At 55.9% G+C, this 17,103-nt stretch overlaps 1 protein-coding gene across 1 annotated transcript in view; it reads left to right on the top strand.

Moving 5' to 3' along the window:
* Window positions 1-1,062: 1,062 nt before the first annotated feature.
* LOC142013279 (carbonic anhydrase 9-like) overlaps window positions 1,063-17,103 on the top strand; it is a 45,856-nt gene continuing 29,815 nt past the window's right edge. The window contains exon 1 of the mRNA XM_074994450.1: window positions 1,063-1,354. Coding sequence (XP_074850551.1) covers window positions 1,252-1,354 — 103 coding nt within the window. The 5' untranslated portion in view covers window positions 1,063-1,251. The remainder of the gene's footprint in view (window positions 1,355-17,103) is intronic.

Genomic DNA, 17,103 nt, shown 5'->3' on the forward strand with positions numbered 1-17,103 from the left:
TGGGGGGGGGAGCTGTGGTTGTGGGGCTCCCAGACGGTCAGGCCCCATTGCTGGGGGGAGGAGCTGTGGTTGTGGGGCTCCCAGACGGTCAGGCCCCATTGCTGGGGGGAGGAGCTGTGGTTGTGGGGCTCCCAGAGGGTCAGGCCCCATTGCTGGGGAGAGGAGCTGTGGTTGTGGGGCTCCCAGAGGGTCAGGCCCCATTGCTGGGTGGGGGAGCTGTGGTTGTGGGGCTCCCAGAGGGTCAGGCCCCATTGCTGGGGAGAGGAGCTGTGGTTGTGGGGCTCCCAGAGGGTCAGGCCCCATTGCTGGGGGGAGGAGCTGTGGTTGTGGGGCTCCCAGAGGGTCAGGCCCCATTGCTGGGGGGAGGAGCTGTGGTTGTGGGGCTGCCAGAGGGTCAGGCCCCATTGCTGGGGGGAAAAGCTGTGGTTGTGGGGCTCCCAGAGGGTCAGGCCCCATTGCTGGGGGGAGAAGCTGTGGTTGTGGGGCTGCCAGAGGGTCAGGCCCCATTGCTGGGGGGAGAAGCTGTGGTTGTGGGGCTCCCAGAGGGTCAGGCCCCATTGCTGGGGGGAGAAGCTGTGGTTGTGGGGCTCCCAGAGGGTCATGCCCCATTGCTGGGGAGAGGAGCTGTGGTTGTGGGGCTCCCAGAGGGTCAGGCCCCATTGCTGGGGGGAGGAGCTGTGGTTGTGGGGCTCCCAGAGGGTCAGGCCCCATTGCTGGGGGGAGAAGCTGTGGTTGTGGGGCTCCCAGAGGGTCAGGCCCCATTGCTGGGGGGAGAAGCTGTGGTTGTGGAGCTCCCAGAGGGTCAGGCCCCATTACTGGGGGGAGGAGCTGTGGTTGTGGGGCTGCCAGAGGATCAAGCCCCACTGCTGGGGGGAGGAGCTGTGGTTGTGGAGCTCCCAGAGGGTCAGGCCCCATTACTGGGGGGAGGAGCTGTGGTTGTGGGGCTGCCAGAGCATCAGGCCCCATTGCTGGGGGGAGAAGCTGTGGTTGTGGGGCTCCCAGAAGGTCCGGCCCCTTTGCACACTCGCAGTGCAGCCCGGTTCTCCCCCTGCAGCTGCCCAGCAGACTTTGCCTGCAGCCCCTGGAGGAGGTGCCAGGCCCTGGGTGAGTCACTGCCCCTCCCGCGCCTGCCCGCTCTCAGCAGACACCGCTCAGCTCGCTGCCCGGCGCGCTCACAGCTGCCCTGGCAGCCGGAGGAGGCTCTGCAGAGGGGACGTGGAGCCGTCCCGCCGCCCCAGCACTTCTCGGAGGATGAGCTGCGCCAGGCTGGGGCTCTCGCTCCTGCTGCTGGCTGCACTGGGCTGGGCTCAGGACGAGCGTGGCTCAGAGGACTCTGCTCACCCCAAGAGGGAAGGTGAGGAGCTTTCCGACCCCCGCTCTGGTGCCCTCGGCCAGCACAGCTCTAGTCTGCCGGGAGAGCAGTTGCGGGGCATTTGGCGCAGCTCCTGCTCCCCACAGGGCTGCTTGGTGGCTCTCTGAACAGGGGTGAGCCCCCTTGGGGAGCGTGACATTCTGTAAGGGGGGAGGGGCGCAGGAGGCAGCTGCTGGGTCTCAGGTTCATCCAGCTCATTGAAACTGCTGAAATATCATAAGAACATAAGAACGGCCATCACTGGGTCAGACCAAAGGTCCATCCAGCCCAGCATCCGTCTGCCGACAGTGGCCGGTGCCAGGTGCCCAGAGGGGGTGGCCCAAAGACAATGATCAAGTGACTTGTCTCCTGCCGTCCATCTCCTGCCTCTGACAATCAGAGGCCAGGGACACCATTCCTACCCCTGGCTAACAGCCAGTGATGGACCATGAATGTATCCAGCTCTTCTTCCAACTCTCTTACAGTCCTGGCCTTCAACAGCCTCCTCTGGCGAGCAGTTCCACAGGCTGAGTGTGCGCTGCGTGAGAAAGAACTTTCTGTTATTAGTTTTAATCCTGCTGCCCATTAATTGCACTGGGCGTCCTCCAGTTATGGGAACAAGTAAATAACTTCTCTTTGCCCACCCTCTCCACACGGCTCAGGATTTCATTCACCTCCATCCTATCCCCTCCGTCTCGTCTTTTCTAAACTGAAAAGTCCCAGCCTCTTTAACCTCTCCTGACATGGGACCCGTTCCAAACCCCGAATCGTTTTAGTTGCCCTTTTCGGAACCTTTTCTAATGCCAAAATATCTTGTGTGAGGTGAGGAGACCACATCTGCACACAGTACTCAAGATGTGGCCGTACCATCGTTTTATAAAGGGGCAGTAAAATATTCTGTGTCTTATTTTCTATCCCTTTTAAAATAATTCCTAACATCCTGTTTGCTTTTTTGACTGCCGCTGCGCACTGTGTGGATGTTTTCAGAGAACTATCCAGGCTAACCCCAAGATCTCTTTCCTGATTAGTCGTAGCTAAATTAGCCCCGATCTCATTGTACATATACTTGGGGTTATTTTTCCGATGTGCATTACTTTACACTTATCCACATTACATTTCATTTGCCGTTTTGTTGCTCAATCACTCAGTTTGGTGAGATCTTTCCGAAGTTCTTCACAGTCTGCTTTTGTCTGGACGATTTTGAACAGTTTAGTATCGTCTGCAAACGTTACCACCTCACTACTTATCCCTTTCTCGAGATCATTTATGAATCACTTGAGTAGGATTGGTCCAAGGACTGACTCTTTGGGAACTCCACTCGTTGCCATTCTCCACTCAGAAAATTTACCATTTATCCCTACCCTCTGCTTTCTGTCTTTTAACCAGTTCTCAGTCCATGAAAGCATCTTCCCTCTTACCTCATGCCAACCTAATTTACACAAGAGCCTTTGCTGAGGGACTGTGTCAAAGGCTTTCTGGAAATCTAAGTATAGTATTGTGATGGAGTGGGGGATACCTGTGTGTGTGTGTGTGGCTCACAGGGGGTGTGCGTCTCCTGCTGAGGGTAACCTTGACGACCAGGTAACAGCTTTGTACTGGAGACAAAGGAGGAGGTGGAGCCTGAGGGGTTTGAACTGGAATTGGGAGTTGGGAAGCAGTTAGTCTGGGCTGGGAGAGAGCGAGACCAAGGAGGGGGCCAGGCCCCAGCTCCAGGGGGGCCCCTCGGGGCCTCCTCTCCCCAGCATGGATTGAACTGGCTGTCTCCGCCTGCTGTACTGACTCCTCTGTACAATGCTGTGTCCTGCTGGCTAATAAACCTGCTGTTCTCCTGCTGAGTGAGAGTCACTCCTGCCTGCAGATGGGGTGCAGAGCTTGGGGGACCCCAGAACCCCATCACACTGGTGTCAGAAGTGGGATGTCCTGCACCCCGAGGATGGAGCATCCAGCAGTAAGTGACTGGGGGCCCAGGAGGAAGAAGGGGGCCTGCGAGACCCAGGTGTGCTGACGGGCAGTGAGGTGCAGGTCCCCAGGGCGGAGGGGCCTGCGGCCGAACCCAAGCAACTGCGGTCGTGGTCATAGAGAGGGGGTGTCACACACGAGCAGGGGTTACTCCTGGGAATCTGTTGGAGTCGGTCCCAGAAGGTGGAGGGGCCAAGAGCCCAACCCCCAGGAACAAGTGACCCCTGAGGAGGCTGACGCTGAATGAGTTCGTCCCAAGAGAGGGTGCTCATGGTCCCTGAGAGCGGGTGTCACACTGAAGAAGGGGTTCCGCTGGGAGTCTGTTGGAGTCGGTCCCAGAGGGCGGAGGGGCCTACGGCCTAACCCTGGGCAGCTTGTGACCCGCAAGGAGCCTGGCACACTGAAGGGATTCTTCCAGGAATCGTGGGGTGCAGAGGGCATCAGCCTGAGAGCCTGCAACCACACTGAGCAACTCCGCTGTGAAGTGGCAGCACCTGGAAACCGAATCGAGATTAAAGGAGCTGGACAAGGCAGCGTGGATGTGCAGTGGCAGAGCTGAGGGTTAAGGAGAATCCTGCAGAGGTGAGCCCGGATCGGGGCAGGGAACCCTGGACTGCCTGGAGCTCTGAACCAAGTGGCCTGCCACAGCTCAAGGAGGAAAGGAGCTGTGATGGAGTGGGGGGGGTGCATGTGTGAGTCAGGCTGGATGTCTGAGGCAAGCAGCAGCTCCCAGTGGCTAAGGATGACCCTGGGGCTACAACTGGCAGATAACACCTCTGCCTGAACAAAGAGCAGGGAGGAGCTGAGCTGGGTTTTGAATCGGGGGCGGCAGTTAGAGGCGAGGAGAAGGGAGAGCTGGAAGGCAGCCAGGCTGAGGAGGGGGAAAGCTACACCCCAGAGGGGCACCCCTTGGGGTCCTCTCCCCAGGACAGGTTGGAAGGACTGTCTCTGGCTGCTATGCTGTTGCTTCTGTGAGAAACTGGACATTTGTTGCCTAATAAACCTGCTGTTGTACCTGCTGAGTGAGAGTCTCTCCTGCCAGCGGGCGGGGTGCAGTGCAGGGGGACCCCTGAACCCCATCACACTGGTGTCAGAAGTGGGATGCACTGCACCCACGGATGAGCTCCCAGCAGTGGCTGACTGAGCACCAGAGAAGGAAGGAGTCTCACAGGAGTCAGAGGGGGAACAGAGCCATTCCTGCAGCTGCTGCTGGTGAGTGGATACCCCGGGAGATAGCGGGGAGATGGATTATACCCGACTCCTGAAGGCAGAGCTAGCAGGGCTGTGCAGAGAGAGGGGCCTGACCGTGGGGAAGGCGACCAAGGCCCAGCTGATTGCACAGCTGGAAGAGAATGACCGATCCGGGGGGGCAGAGCCTGTCCCAGCAGAAAGTGGCCAGTCAGCCTCGGGAAGCATTTCGGATTCTCCGACAGGAGCAGGGGCTCGACGCCGTCAGACAGACGCGGTGCCCACCAGGTCGCGCTCAGCTAGCAGTGGTCCATCGCGGGCAGAGTCCCCCGCCGCAGAGCTGCGACGGCTGGAGCTCGAGGTGAGATTAAAGGAACTGGAGCACCAGGAACGGGAAAGAGAGCGTGAGCGCCAGGAACGGGAAAGAGAGCGTGAGCACGAGCGCCAGCTACAAGAGACACAGCGGGAGGAGAAAGAACGAGAACGGAAGGAGAAAGAACGAGAGCGTGAGGAGAGAGAGCGAGAGCGGGAGCATGAGCGAACCATGGCAGAGACGAGACGCCAAGAGGCCCCAGCTGCGGTAAGCGGGGAGAGGGCCAGACGGCTCGGGGTGGCCAGTCACTTGGAGACGCGTGTGCTGGCCCAGTGTCAGGACACAGGGGACATGGATGAGTTCCTCACCGCCTTCGAGCGAGCCTGTGAGTTGCATGAGGTTCCCCCAGATGAGCGGCTCCGGCACCTCACCCCCTTGCTGGGCCGGAAGGGCGCAGCGGTGCTCAGCCAGCTGGTGGGGCTGCAGCCTGGGGACTATGAACGGTTCAAACAGGCCCTGCTGCATAAGTTCGGGCTGACTCCGGAGATGTACAAGAAGAAGTTCCAGGAGGCGCAGAAGAGGCCAGAGGAAACCCACGTAGATACAACCGCCCGCCTGAAGCAATACTACCAGAAGTGGGCATTCGGAATGGGAGTCCAGTCCGTAGAGGACCTGATCGAGCTGGCGGTCGTGGAGCGATTCTACGAGATGTGCGCACCTGACCTGAGGGTGTGGCTCGTGGACCGGAAGCCAGGGGACTCACATGATGCAGGGAAACTGGCAGATGACTTCACAAACAGCCGGGCCAGGTTTGAAAGTGAGCCCCACAAAGAGAGGGAGTCTCGGAGAGAGAGGGAGTCCCGGAGGGAGAGGGAGTCCTGGAGAAACCGAGAATCTCAGAGAGACCGGTCCCTAACTGTACGACAGAGGGGACCACCTCTTGGGCAAGCCCAGGAAAGAGGGGCCAGCCACCCACCCCCCAGAGAGCCAAACAGAGCCCGGACAGAGCAGCCGGCCCGAGGGACACAACAAGACCCAGGCTGTTACCGCTGTGGGCGAAAGGGGCATAGAGCAGCCCAGTGCCCCAGGCTCCCAGACAGGTTGAGCAGGCCGGGGAGTCATGGAGTCAACTGGGTGGGGTCCCAGAAGTCAGAGGGGCTGGCGGCCAAGGTGGGTGGTGCTGACAATGGGCACTTGGATTGGGCCGAATCCGCCCCACAGACCAGCTCCTCAGGGGGACCAAATGCTCAGAGGCCAGTTTACAGAGTGGGGGCGGCAATGCCTCTGTGGAGCAAGTGTCTCAAACCCCTCGAGGTAGACGGGAAAAAGGTCACGGGGTTCTGGGACACAGGCGCTGACGTGACGCTGGCCCGACCCGGGGTGGTGGCACCGGGCTGCATGATACCCGATTCCCACCTGACGATAACAGGAATTGATGGGACCCCTTTCAAGGTGCCCATGGCGAGGGTGCACCTGAAATGGGGGAAGAAGGAAGGCCCCAAGGAAGTGGGCGTGCACAGCCATTTGCTGGCAGATGTACTGATGGGGGCTGACCTGGAGAACTGGCAAGGTGAACGCCCTCGTGCCCTGGTCCTGACCCGTAGCCAAAGAAAACGAGGGGTGCGCTCCCCAGATTCAGGGGTACAGGCCCAGCCAAAGCCACAGGGGCCAACCCTGAGAGAAAGGAGGCCCCCAAAAACCAGATCTCACAGGCCAGGGGTGCTGGAGCCAGGCAGAGATGGGGAAGTAGCATCCGCCCCTGCCCGAGCGGAAGAATTCCAGGCAGAGCAGCAGAGAGACCCCTCCTTGCAGAAGCTGAGGGAACTGGCCAGTCTCAGCCCAGCTCCACAGCTGGGGGAGGGCTGCAGGGAGAGATTCCTGTGGGAAAAGGGATTCCTGTACCGGGAATGGGCTCCCAGACGCAAAGCGGAGCCATGGAAGGTCCAGAGGCAACTGGTGGTTCCCCAAAAGTACCGGCGCAGGCTGCTGTACCTAGCCCATGATGTCCCGCTCGCAGGACACCAGGGGATCCACCGCACCAGGAGAAGGTTGTTACAGAACTTTTTCTGGCCAGGGATCTTTGCAGCTGTCCGTCTGTATTGCCTGTCCTGCGATCCCTGCCAGAGGGTGGGGAAGAGCCGGGACAAGGGGAAAGCTGCCTTGAGGCCACTGCCCATCATAGAGGAGCCTTTCCAGAAAGTGGCTATAGACATAGTGGGCCCCTTCAGCAAGGCAACGCGTTCGGGGAAGAAATATATTTTGGTAGTGGTAGATTTTGCCACGCGATACCCAGAAGCAGTGGCCTTGACCTCTATCGACGCTGACACCGTGGCAGATGCACTGCTGTCCATTTTCAGCAGAGTGGGGTTCCCCAAGGAGGTCCTCACAGATCAGGGGTCCAACTTCATGTCGGCCCTACTGCAAAGCTTGTGGGACAAGTGTGGGGTCCGGCACACCTGGGCCACAGCCTACCACCCGCAGACCAATGGGCTGGTGGAGAGGTTCAATGGGACTCTGAAGCAGATGCTGAGAACCTTCATGAATCAATACCCCCATGACTGGGACAAGTACTTACCCCACCTGCTGTTTGCATACAGGGAGGTGCCCCAGGAATCCACGGGGTTCTCCCCGTTTGAGCTGCTGTATGGAAGGAGGGTACGGGGACCCCTGGACTTGCTCAGAGAAGAGTGGGAGGGGACGGCCTCTCCTGAAGGGGAGTCAGTGGTACAGTATGTACTGACCTTCCGGGAAAAACTCACCGAGCTCATGGGCCTGGCCAGGGAGAACCTCTCCATGGCCCAAAGGAAGCAAAAGGTCTGGTATGACCGTAACGCCAGGGCCCGAGCCTATGCCACCGGGGATCAAGTGATGGTCCTTATACCTGTGCGGCGGAACAAGCTGCAAGCGGCCTGGGATGGGCCCTTCAAGGTCGTCAAACAGCTAAATGACGTGAATTATGTGGTGGAACTGTCGAACCGGGCCCACAGCCACCGGGTCTATCATGTGAACATGATGAAACCTTACTGGGACAGGCAGAATTTGGTGCTGGCCGTGTGCAGACACTGGGAGGGGCAGGGGGATGATCCCTTGGTGGATTTACTCACAAGGACTGGAGCCGGCTCCTTGCTGGAGTCTATTCCCCTCTCAGACCAGCTGACCCCTGCCCAGCAGACGGAGATCAAGGAGGTGCTGCATTCGCACCAACAGCTGTTCTCTGACAGACCCGGACGCACTGACCTGGCTGTCCACCGAATAGAGACAGGCACCCACGCCCCTGTCAAGTGTGTGCCATTCAGAGCCACAGGGAGGACGGCTCAGGACATAGAGCGGGAGGTTGAAGACATGCTGGCTCTGGGGGTGATCCAACCCTCGTCCAGCCCCTGGGCCTCTCCCGTGGTGTTAGTCCCTAAAAAAGATGGGTCTGTTCGGTTTTGTGTGGACTATCGCAAGCTTAACGCCATCACTGTCTCGGACGCCTACCCCATGCCCAGGCCTGATGACCTTTTAGACAAGCTGGGGGGAGCCCGTTATCTCACCACCATAGACCTCACCAAGGGGTACTGGCAAGTGCCATTAGACCAAGATGCCCGGCTGAAGTCGGCTTTCATCACTCCTGTGGGGCTCTACGAGTTCCTGGTCCTGCCCTTCGGCCTCAAGGGGGCACCCGCTACCTTCCAGCGTCTGGTGGACCAGCTACTGAAAGGGATGGAGAGCTTTGCCCTGGCTTACATGGACGACATTTGCATCTTCAGCCAGACGTGGGAGGACCATGTGTCCCAGCTCAAGCAGGTGCTGGACCGACTCCAGAAGGCCGGGCTGACTATCAAGGCAGGGAAGTGCAAGGTGGGAATGGCTGAGGTGACCTACCTGGGCCACAAGGTGGGCAGCGGCTGCTTAAAGCCAGAGCCAGCTAAAGTGGAGGCTGTCAGAGATTGGCCAACACCCCAGACTAAGAAGCAGGTCCAGGCCTTCATTGGGATGGCGGGGTACTACCGGAGGTTTGTGCCCCACTTTAGCTCCATCGCAGCCCCCCTCACGGAGCTGTGTAAAAAGGGAAAGCCTGACAAGGTGGTCTGGACCGAGCAGTGCCAAGAGGCCCTCTGCGCGCTGAAGGAGGCTCTGGTCAGGGCCCCAGTGCTGGCAAATCCCGACTTCAACAAGCCCTTCCTGGTGTTCACCGATGCCTCGGACGTGGGGCTGGGGGCGGTGCTAATGCAGGTGACTGACAAAGGGGAGAAACACCCCATCGTGTACCTGAGTAAGAAGCTGCTGCCCCGGGAGCAGAGCTACGCGGCCATAGAGAAGGAATGTCTGGCCATGGTGTGGGCGCTGGGGAAGCTGCAGCCGTACCTGTTTGGACGGCGTTTCACCGTGTACACCGATCACTCACCCCTGACCTGGCTGCATCACATGAAAGGGGCCAACGCCAAGCTCCTGCGGTGGAGTCTGCTCCTGCAGGACTACGACATGGAGGTGGTCCACGTGAAGGGGAACAACAACACCATAGCCGATGCCCTGTCACGCAGGGAGGGCCCCGAACTTCCCCAGGTCACTGGCTAAGTGACCCCGCTCAGTGCGGTCTGGAAGGGGGGAGAGATGTGATGGAGTGGGGGGGGTGCATGTGTGAGTCAGGCTGGATGTCTGAGGCAAGCAGCAGCTCCCAGTGGCTAAGGATGACCCTGGGGCTACAACTGGCAGATAACACCTCTGCCTGAACAAAGAGCAGGGAGGAGCTGAGCTGGGTTTTGAATCGGGGGCGGCAGTTAGAGGCGAGGAGAAGGGAGAGCTGGAAGGCAGCCAGGCTGAGGAGGGGGAAAGCTACACCCCAGAGGGGCACCCCTTGGGGTCCTCTCCCCAGGACAGGTTGGAAGGACTGTCTCTGGCGGCTATGCTGTTGCTTCTGTGAGAAACTGGACATTTGTTGCCTAATAAACCTGCTGTTGTACCTGCTGAGTGAGAGTCTCTCCTGCCAGCGGGCGGGGTGCAGTGCAGGGGGACCCCTGAACCCCATCACACGAGCAATTCCAACCCATCATCTACTAGTGGCCAAGACAGACCTGCGAAGAGTTTTCCAGGCCTGGGCCGAGGAAGGTGCCTGTGTGTCTGTGCAGGAAAGCAGCTAATCCACTGGGAATGGCAAGTTGTCTGTGAGAGAAGCTGCTTCACCTTCTGTGTGTGTGTGGAGACCAGCCGGGGAGCTGGGACAAAGGAGAGAGTGTCTCCCATTGTCTGTCTGTTGAACAGCAGCAGCAGCCTGGGGAGAGAGCAGAGCCTGCGTTTGGAAAAGGTGCCAATGAGGAAACTAGCCCATTGTCTGAGGAAGATTCACCAGCCTAGGGTGGCTGGAGAAGGATCCACCAGAAAAGAGCATTCCAGGTGTGTCTCTGAATCCAGCCATGGGGGCTGGAGCAGAGGGAATGGCTCCGGGATGGGGCAGTGATATCCCTGCTAAGAACACTGGTCCTTGGTGCAAGAAAAGTGCTTCTGCTGCTGGGGAAGTGAATCCTTTGCCTGAGCCTGTGGGGGCTCAAGATGGAGCCAAGATCCCAGAGCTGGATCTGAGGGCAGCTGAAGCCCAGATGGGAAGTGGGCCTGCCTCTGTGTCTCTCAGGGGGGATGATGCTTTAACTTGGTCTAATCCAGTTAGAATCATCAGGGAATCCCAGAGACCAGACGATTCTGGTACTTGTTCTTTGCCTGATGCTGAGGTGTTATTGGGAGGGGGTGAGAGGACTCTGTCCTACCAGAGTCATCCTCTCGCCAGGACACAAGAACAGATGGGCAATGGAGTTACGCTGACTGATAAAGATAAAGGAGCTGGTAGCAGAAGGGAGGAAAGGGACCCTGACCTTCTGTCGGGTGGTACTGGCTGTCTGCCTGGAGGGGGATTACGTGGGAATCTGCCTAATGGGCCAGAAGTGATCCTGGGTATAGTTGAAACCCAGAAGCTGGTTGTGGCTCAAGGGAACAGTGCCCCCGTGGAGGCAGACAGGGGTGAGTTATTGTTTGGGGAAGCTCTTAAGGACGAGAATTTCCCTGAAACTTTTCCTGACCCGTCTGTGGGGACTGCAGAAAATGGGAGTGAGGTGGAGGAGAGTGAACAGGAAAGGTGCTTGTCTGTAAGAGCCAGAGCAGCCCTTTGCCTGGGGAGAAGTTTGTTTCAGCTCCTGATGGCCAGGACCTGCCTGAGTATGAAACCACTGGCTGTGCTCTGGAAGGGTCCAAAGCAGGCAGTGTAAAAGTTTCTCAGGAACTGGAAGTTGGTGCAAGTAAAGTGAAAACTATCAGGGAATGTGAGCAGCCCTGTGAGAACCAAGTGAAACGGCTGCACAGTCAATCTCTGTAGGATGCAGGAGAGGGCCAGCAATTCCCCATCTCCAGATGCTAGAAACACTTATATTCTCACACTGGACTCCACTTCTGATTCCATGGGGAGGCAGTAGTTGGAGGTGGAAGGACGAAGGAGCTGTGGGCCTGGTGGGCCAGTAAGGGATAAACAGGGATTCCTTCATGTGGATTCTGCGTCTGGGACTCACAAAACAACTCTCAAAAAGCAGTTTGGTTTGCAAATTTCTAAACTGGCTGGAAGGGGGCCGTCTCCCTGAGATCATCAATGGCGCAGCTCTTGTTAAAAGGGAGGGCACAGCCAGAGAGATCAGATTTCCACCCCAGGGGGCAAGGAAGAAGATTAAAACTTAATGGTGCTAAGAAAGGACTCAGCCATTTATCCCCAAAATACCAGATTCTCAAGGAGGTTACACAAAAGTTGTGGTCTACCAAAGAGCAACGTAAATGTGCAGTTGCAATGGGTTTGTTCTGTTACTCACGCTAACTGCTGTAACCAAGGGGTGCTGCTCCCAAAAGCTGTAGAATTGTACCATGCACTAAATGTTTGGAAAGAGCCATGTAACATAATGACATTGATGTAGAAGCATAAATTGTATGTTAAAGGAGTCTAACTCTGAAATGTCACCATTGTTCCCTGTAACTAGTCTTGCAACCTCTCACATGAGAAGGAACATTCCAAACCTATTGTGTGGCATGAAAGGGAAAACTGAGGCACACAGCCATTTTGGTGGTCTGGCTAAACGCCAAGGGTGGAAACCATTTGTACCTTCCTTTACTGAACTGTAACTGAATTCCAAACATTGGCTGGAGCAGCTGTATGGACTGGTGGTCAGATGGGGCAGGACCCAGACCACAAAAGACCTGTTTGATCTGTTGGTGCTGCAGCATCTGTATGGGCTCTGCCCGCCCAACTTCAGAACGTGGCTGACGGACTGGGGCCGAAGCAGCGAGACCAGCCAACCCAAGGGAACTAAAGGGACTTGCCCAGCTGCATCACATAAAAAGGGCCAAGACCAAGCTCCTGACTTGGAGCCTCCCCCAGCAGGACTATGACGTGGAGGTGGTGCACATCGAGGGGAGAACAGAGGGTACAGCCAATGCCCTGTCACAAGGGGAGAGCCCCGAACTTCCCCAGGTCACCAGTTGAGTGACCCCGCTCAGTTCGGTCTGGAAGGGGGGAGAGATGTGATGGAGTGGGGGATACCTGTGTGTATGTGAGTGACTCACAGAGGGTGTGGGGCTCCTGCTAAGGGTAACCTTAATGACCAGCTAACACCTTTGTACTGCAAACAAAGGAGGAGGTGGAGCCTAAGGGGTTTGAATTGGAACTGGGAGTTGGAAGCAGTTAGTCTGGGCTGAGGGAGAGAGAGACAAAGGAGGGGGCAAGGCCCCGGCTCTGGGGGCCCCGAGGGGCCTCCCCTCCCCAACATGGATGGGACTGGCTGTCTCTGCCTGCTGTACTGACTCCTCTGTACGATGCTGTGTCCTGTCGGCTAATAAACCTGCTGTTTTCCTGCTGAGTGAGAGACTCTCCTGCCTGCGGACAGGGTGCAGAGCTTGGGGGACCCCAGAACCCCATCACACTACGCCCACATCTTGAGTACTGTGTGCAGATGTGGTCTCCTCACCTCAAAAAAGATATATTGGCATTAGAAAAGGTTCAGAAAAGGGCAACTAAGATGATTAGGGGTTTGGAACGGGTCCCATATGGGGAGACGCTAGAGAGACTGGGACATTTCAGTCTGGAAAAGAGGCGATTGTGAGGCGATATGATAGAGGTATATAAAATCATGAATGGTGTGGAGAAAGTGAATATAGAAAAATTATTTACCTTTTCCCATAATACAAGAACTAGGGGACACCAAATGAAATTGATGGGTAGTAGGTTCAAAACTAATAAAAGGAAATTTCTCTTCACACAGCGCACAGTCAACCTGTGGAACTCCTTGCCGGAGGAGGCTGTGAAGGCCAGGACTCTATTAAGGTTTAAAAAAGAACTCGATACATTTTTGCAGGTTAGGTCCTAAATGGCTATTACCCAGGGGTAAAGTATGGTGCCCTAGCCTTCAGTACAAGGGCAGGAGATGGATGGCAGGAGATAAATCACTTGATCATTGTCTTTTGTTCTTCTTCTCTGGGGCACTTGGCATTGGCCACTGTCGGCAGATGGGATACTGGGCTGGATGGACCTTTGGTCTGACCCAGTATGGCCATTCTTATGTTCTTATGTTCTAATGTCTCTGGGAGGGGCAGTGGTATCCCTGATAAGGACGCAAGTGCAAGAAAGGTGCTTCTGCTTCTCGGGAAGTGACTCCTTTGTCTGAGCCTGTGGGGGCTCGAGATGGGGCCAAGATCCCAGAGCTGGATCTGAGGGCAGCTGAAGCCCAGATGGGAAGTGGGCCTGCCTCTGTGTCTCTCAGGGGGGATGATGCTTTAACTCGGTCTGATCCAATCAGTATCATCGGGGAATCCCAGAGACCAGACCATTCTGGTACTTGTTCTTTGCCTGATGCGGAAGTGTTACTGGGAGGGGTGAGAGGACTCTGTCTGACCAGAGTCATCCTCCAGCCAGGACACAGGGGCTACGTCTACACGTGCCCCAACCTTCGAAATGGCCATGCAAATGGCCATTTCGAAGTTTACTAATGAAGCGCTGATATGCATATTCAGCGCTTCATTAGCATGCGGGCGGCAGCGGCGCTTCGAAATTGACGAGCCTTGCAGCCGCGCGGCGCGTCCAGACGGGGCTCCTTTTCAAAAGCACGCCACCTACTTCGAAGTCCCCTTATTCCCGTGAGCTTATGGGAATAAGGGGACTTCGAAGAAGGTGGCGTCCTTTTGAAAAGGAGCCCCGTCTGGGCGCGCCGCGCGGCGGCAAGGCTCGTCAATTTCGAAGCGCCGCTGCCGCCCGCATGCTAATGAAGCGCTGAATATGCATGTCAGCGCTTCATTAGTAAACTTCGAAATGGCCATTTGCATGGCCATTTCGAAGTTTGGGGCACGTGTAGACACAGCCAGGAAGAGCAGACTGGCAATGGAGTTACGCTGCTGATGAAGATAAAGGAGCTGGTAGCAGAAAGGAGGAAAGGGATCCGAACCTTCTGTCTGGTGGTATCAGCTGTCTGCCTGGAGGGGGATTACGTGGGAATCTGCCTGATGGGCCAGAAGTGATCCTGGGTGTAGGTGAACCCCAGGAGCTGGTTGTGGCTCAAGGTAGCAGTGCCCCTGTGGAGCCAGACAGGGGTGAGTTGTTGTTTGGGGGAGCTCTTGCGGAAGAGAATTTCCCTGAAACTTTTCCTGACCCATCTGTGGGGACTGCAGAAAATGGGAGTGAGGTGAAGGAGAGTGAACAGGAAAGGTGCATGTCTGTAAGAGCCAGAGCAGCCCTTTGCCCGTGGAAAAGTTTTTTTCAGCTCTTGATGGCCAGAACCTGCCTGAGTATGAAACCACTGGCTGTGCTCTGCAAGGGTCCAAAGCAGGCAGTGTAAAAGTCTCTCGGGAATTTGAAGTTGGTCCAAGTAAAGTGAAAACTATCAGGGAATGTGAGCAGCCCTGTGAGGTACAAGTGAAATGGCTGCACAGTCAGTCTCTGTAGGATGCAGGAGAGTGCCAGCAATTCCCCATCTCCAGGTGGTGGAAACACTTATATTCTCTTAATGGACTCCACTTCTGATTCCATGGGGAGGCAGAAGTTGGAGGTGGAAGGACAGAGGAGCTTTGGGCCTGGTGGGCCAGTAAGGGATAAACAGGGATTCCTCCATGTGGATTCTGCATCTGGGACTCACAGAACAACTTTTAGAAACCAGTTTGGTTTGCAAATTTCCAGACTGGCTGGGAGGGGGCCGTCTCCCTGAGATCATCAATGGCCCAGCTCTTGTTAGAAGGGAGGGCACAGCCAGAGAGATCAGATTTCCACCCCAGGGGGCAAGAGAGAAGTATAGAACTTGATGGTGCTAAGAAAGGCCTCAGCCATTTATCCCCAAAATACCAGATTTTCAAGGAGGTTACACAAAGGTTGTGGTCTACCAAAGAGCAATGTGAATGTACAATTGCAATGGGTTTGTTCTGTAACTCACACTGACGGCTTTAACCAAGGGGTGCTGCTACCAAAAGCTGTAGAATTGCACCATGTACTGAAGGTTTGGAAAGAGCCATGTGACATGATGACATGGATGTAGAAGCATGAGTTGTATGTTGAAGGAGTTTGTAATTCTGAAATGTCACCGTTGTTCCCTGTAACTAGTCTTGCAACCTCTCACATGAGGAGGAACATTCCAAACCTATTGTGTGGCATGGAAGGGGAAACTGAGGCACACAACCATTTTGGTGGTCTGGCTAAATGCCAAAGGTGAAAGTATTTGTACCTTCCTTTGCTGGACTGTAACTGAATTCCAAACGTTGGCTGCAGCATCTGTATGGGCTCTGCCTGCCCGACTTGAGAACGTGGCTGATGGACCAGAGACCAAAGCAGGGAGACCAACCAACCCGAGGGAACTAAAGGGACTTGCCTGGCTGCATCACATGAAAAGGGCCAAGACCAAGCTCCTGACTTGGAGCGTCCCCTAGCAGGATTATGACATGAAGGTGGTAACATCGAGGGGAGTACTGAGGGTACAGCCGATGCTCTATCCCGTGGGGAAGACCCTGAACTTCCCCAGGTCACCGGCTGAGTGACCCCGCTCAGTTCGGTCTGGAAGGGGGGAGAGATGTGATGGAGTGGGGGATACCTGTGTGTGTGTGAGTGGCTCACAGAGGGTGTGGGTCTCCTGCTGAGGGTAACCTTGACGACCAGGTAACACCTTTATACTGGAGACAAAGGAAGAGGTGGAGCCTGAGGGGTTTGAATTGGAACTGGGAATTGGAAAGCAGTTAGTCTGGGCTGGGAGAGAGCGACACAAAGGAGGGGGCAAGGCCCCAGCTCTGGGGGCCCCTCAGGGCCTCCTCTCTCCAACATGGATTGGACTGGCTGTCTCTGCCGTCTGCACTGACCCTTCTGTACAATGCTATGTCCTGCCAGCTAATAAATCCGCTGTTCTCCTGCCAAGTGAGAGTCACTCCTGCCTGCGGATGGGGTGCAGAGCCTGGGGGACCCTGAACCCCATCACAAGTATATATACTGGTAACAAGTATCAGAGAGGTAGCTGTAATAGCAACGAAGGGTCCTGTGGCACCTTATAGACTAACAGAAAAGTTTTGAGCATGAGCTTTCGTGAGCACAGACTCACTTCTTCAGATGCTGGTCTTGGAAATCTACAGGGCCAGGTATAAATAAGCCAGGGCAAAGGTGGGGATAACAAGGTTAGCTCAGTCAGCAAGGGTGAGGCTTACTACCAGCAGTTGATCTGGAGGTGTGAACACCAAGGCAGGGGAAGCTGCTTCTGTATTTAGCCAGCCATTCTCAGTCTTTGTTTAAGCCAGAGCTGAGTGCGTCGAATTTGCAGATGAATTGTAGCTCAGAAATTTCTCTTTGGAGTCTGGTCCTGAAATTTCTTTGCTGTAGGATGGCTACTTTTAAGTCTGCTACTGTGTGGCCTGGGAGATTGAAGTGCTCTCCTACGGGTTTTTGTATATTGCCATTTCTGATATCTGATTTGTGTGCATTTATTCTTTTACGTACAGACTGTCCGGTTTGTCCGATGTATATAGCAGAGGGGCATTGCTGGCACATGCTGGCATAAATTATATTGGTAGATGTGCAGCTGAGTGAACCCATGATGGTGTGGCTGATCTGGTTAGGTCCTGTAATGGTGTTGCTGGTGTAGATATGTGGGCAGAGCTGGCAACGAGGTTTGTTGCATGGATGGGTTCCTAAGTTAGAGTGACTGTGGTCCAGTGTATAGTTGCTGGTTAGGATTTGCTTCAGGTTGGCAGGTTGTCTGTGGGCAAGGACTGGTCTGCCTCCCAAGGCCTGTGAAAGTGGGTGATCATTGTCCGGGATGGGTTG

This window comes from Carettochelys insculpta, chromosome 5, assembly GCF_033958435.1.
Source record: "Carettochelys insculpta isolate YL-2023 chromosome 5, ASM3395843v1, whole genome shotgun sequence".
Lineage (NCBI taxonomy): Eukaryota > Metazoa > Chordata > Testudines > Carettochelyidae > Carettochelys > Carettochelys insculpta.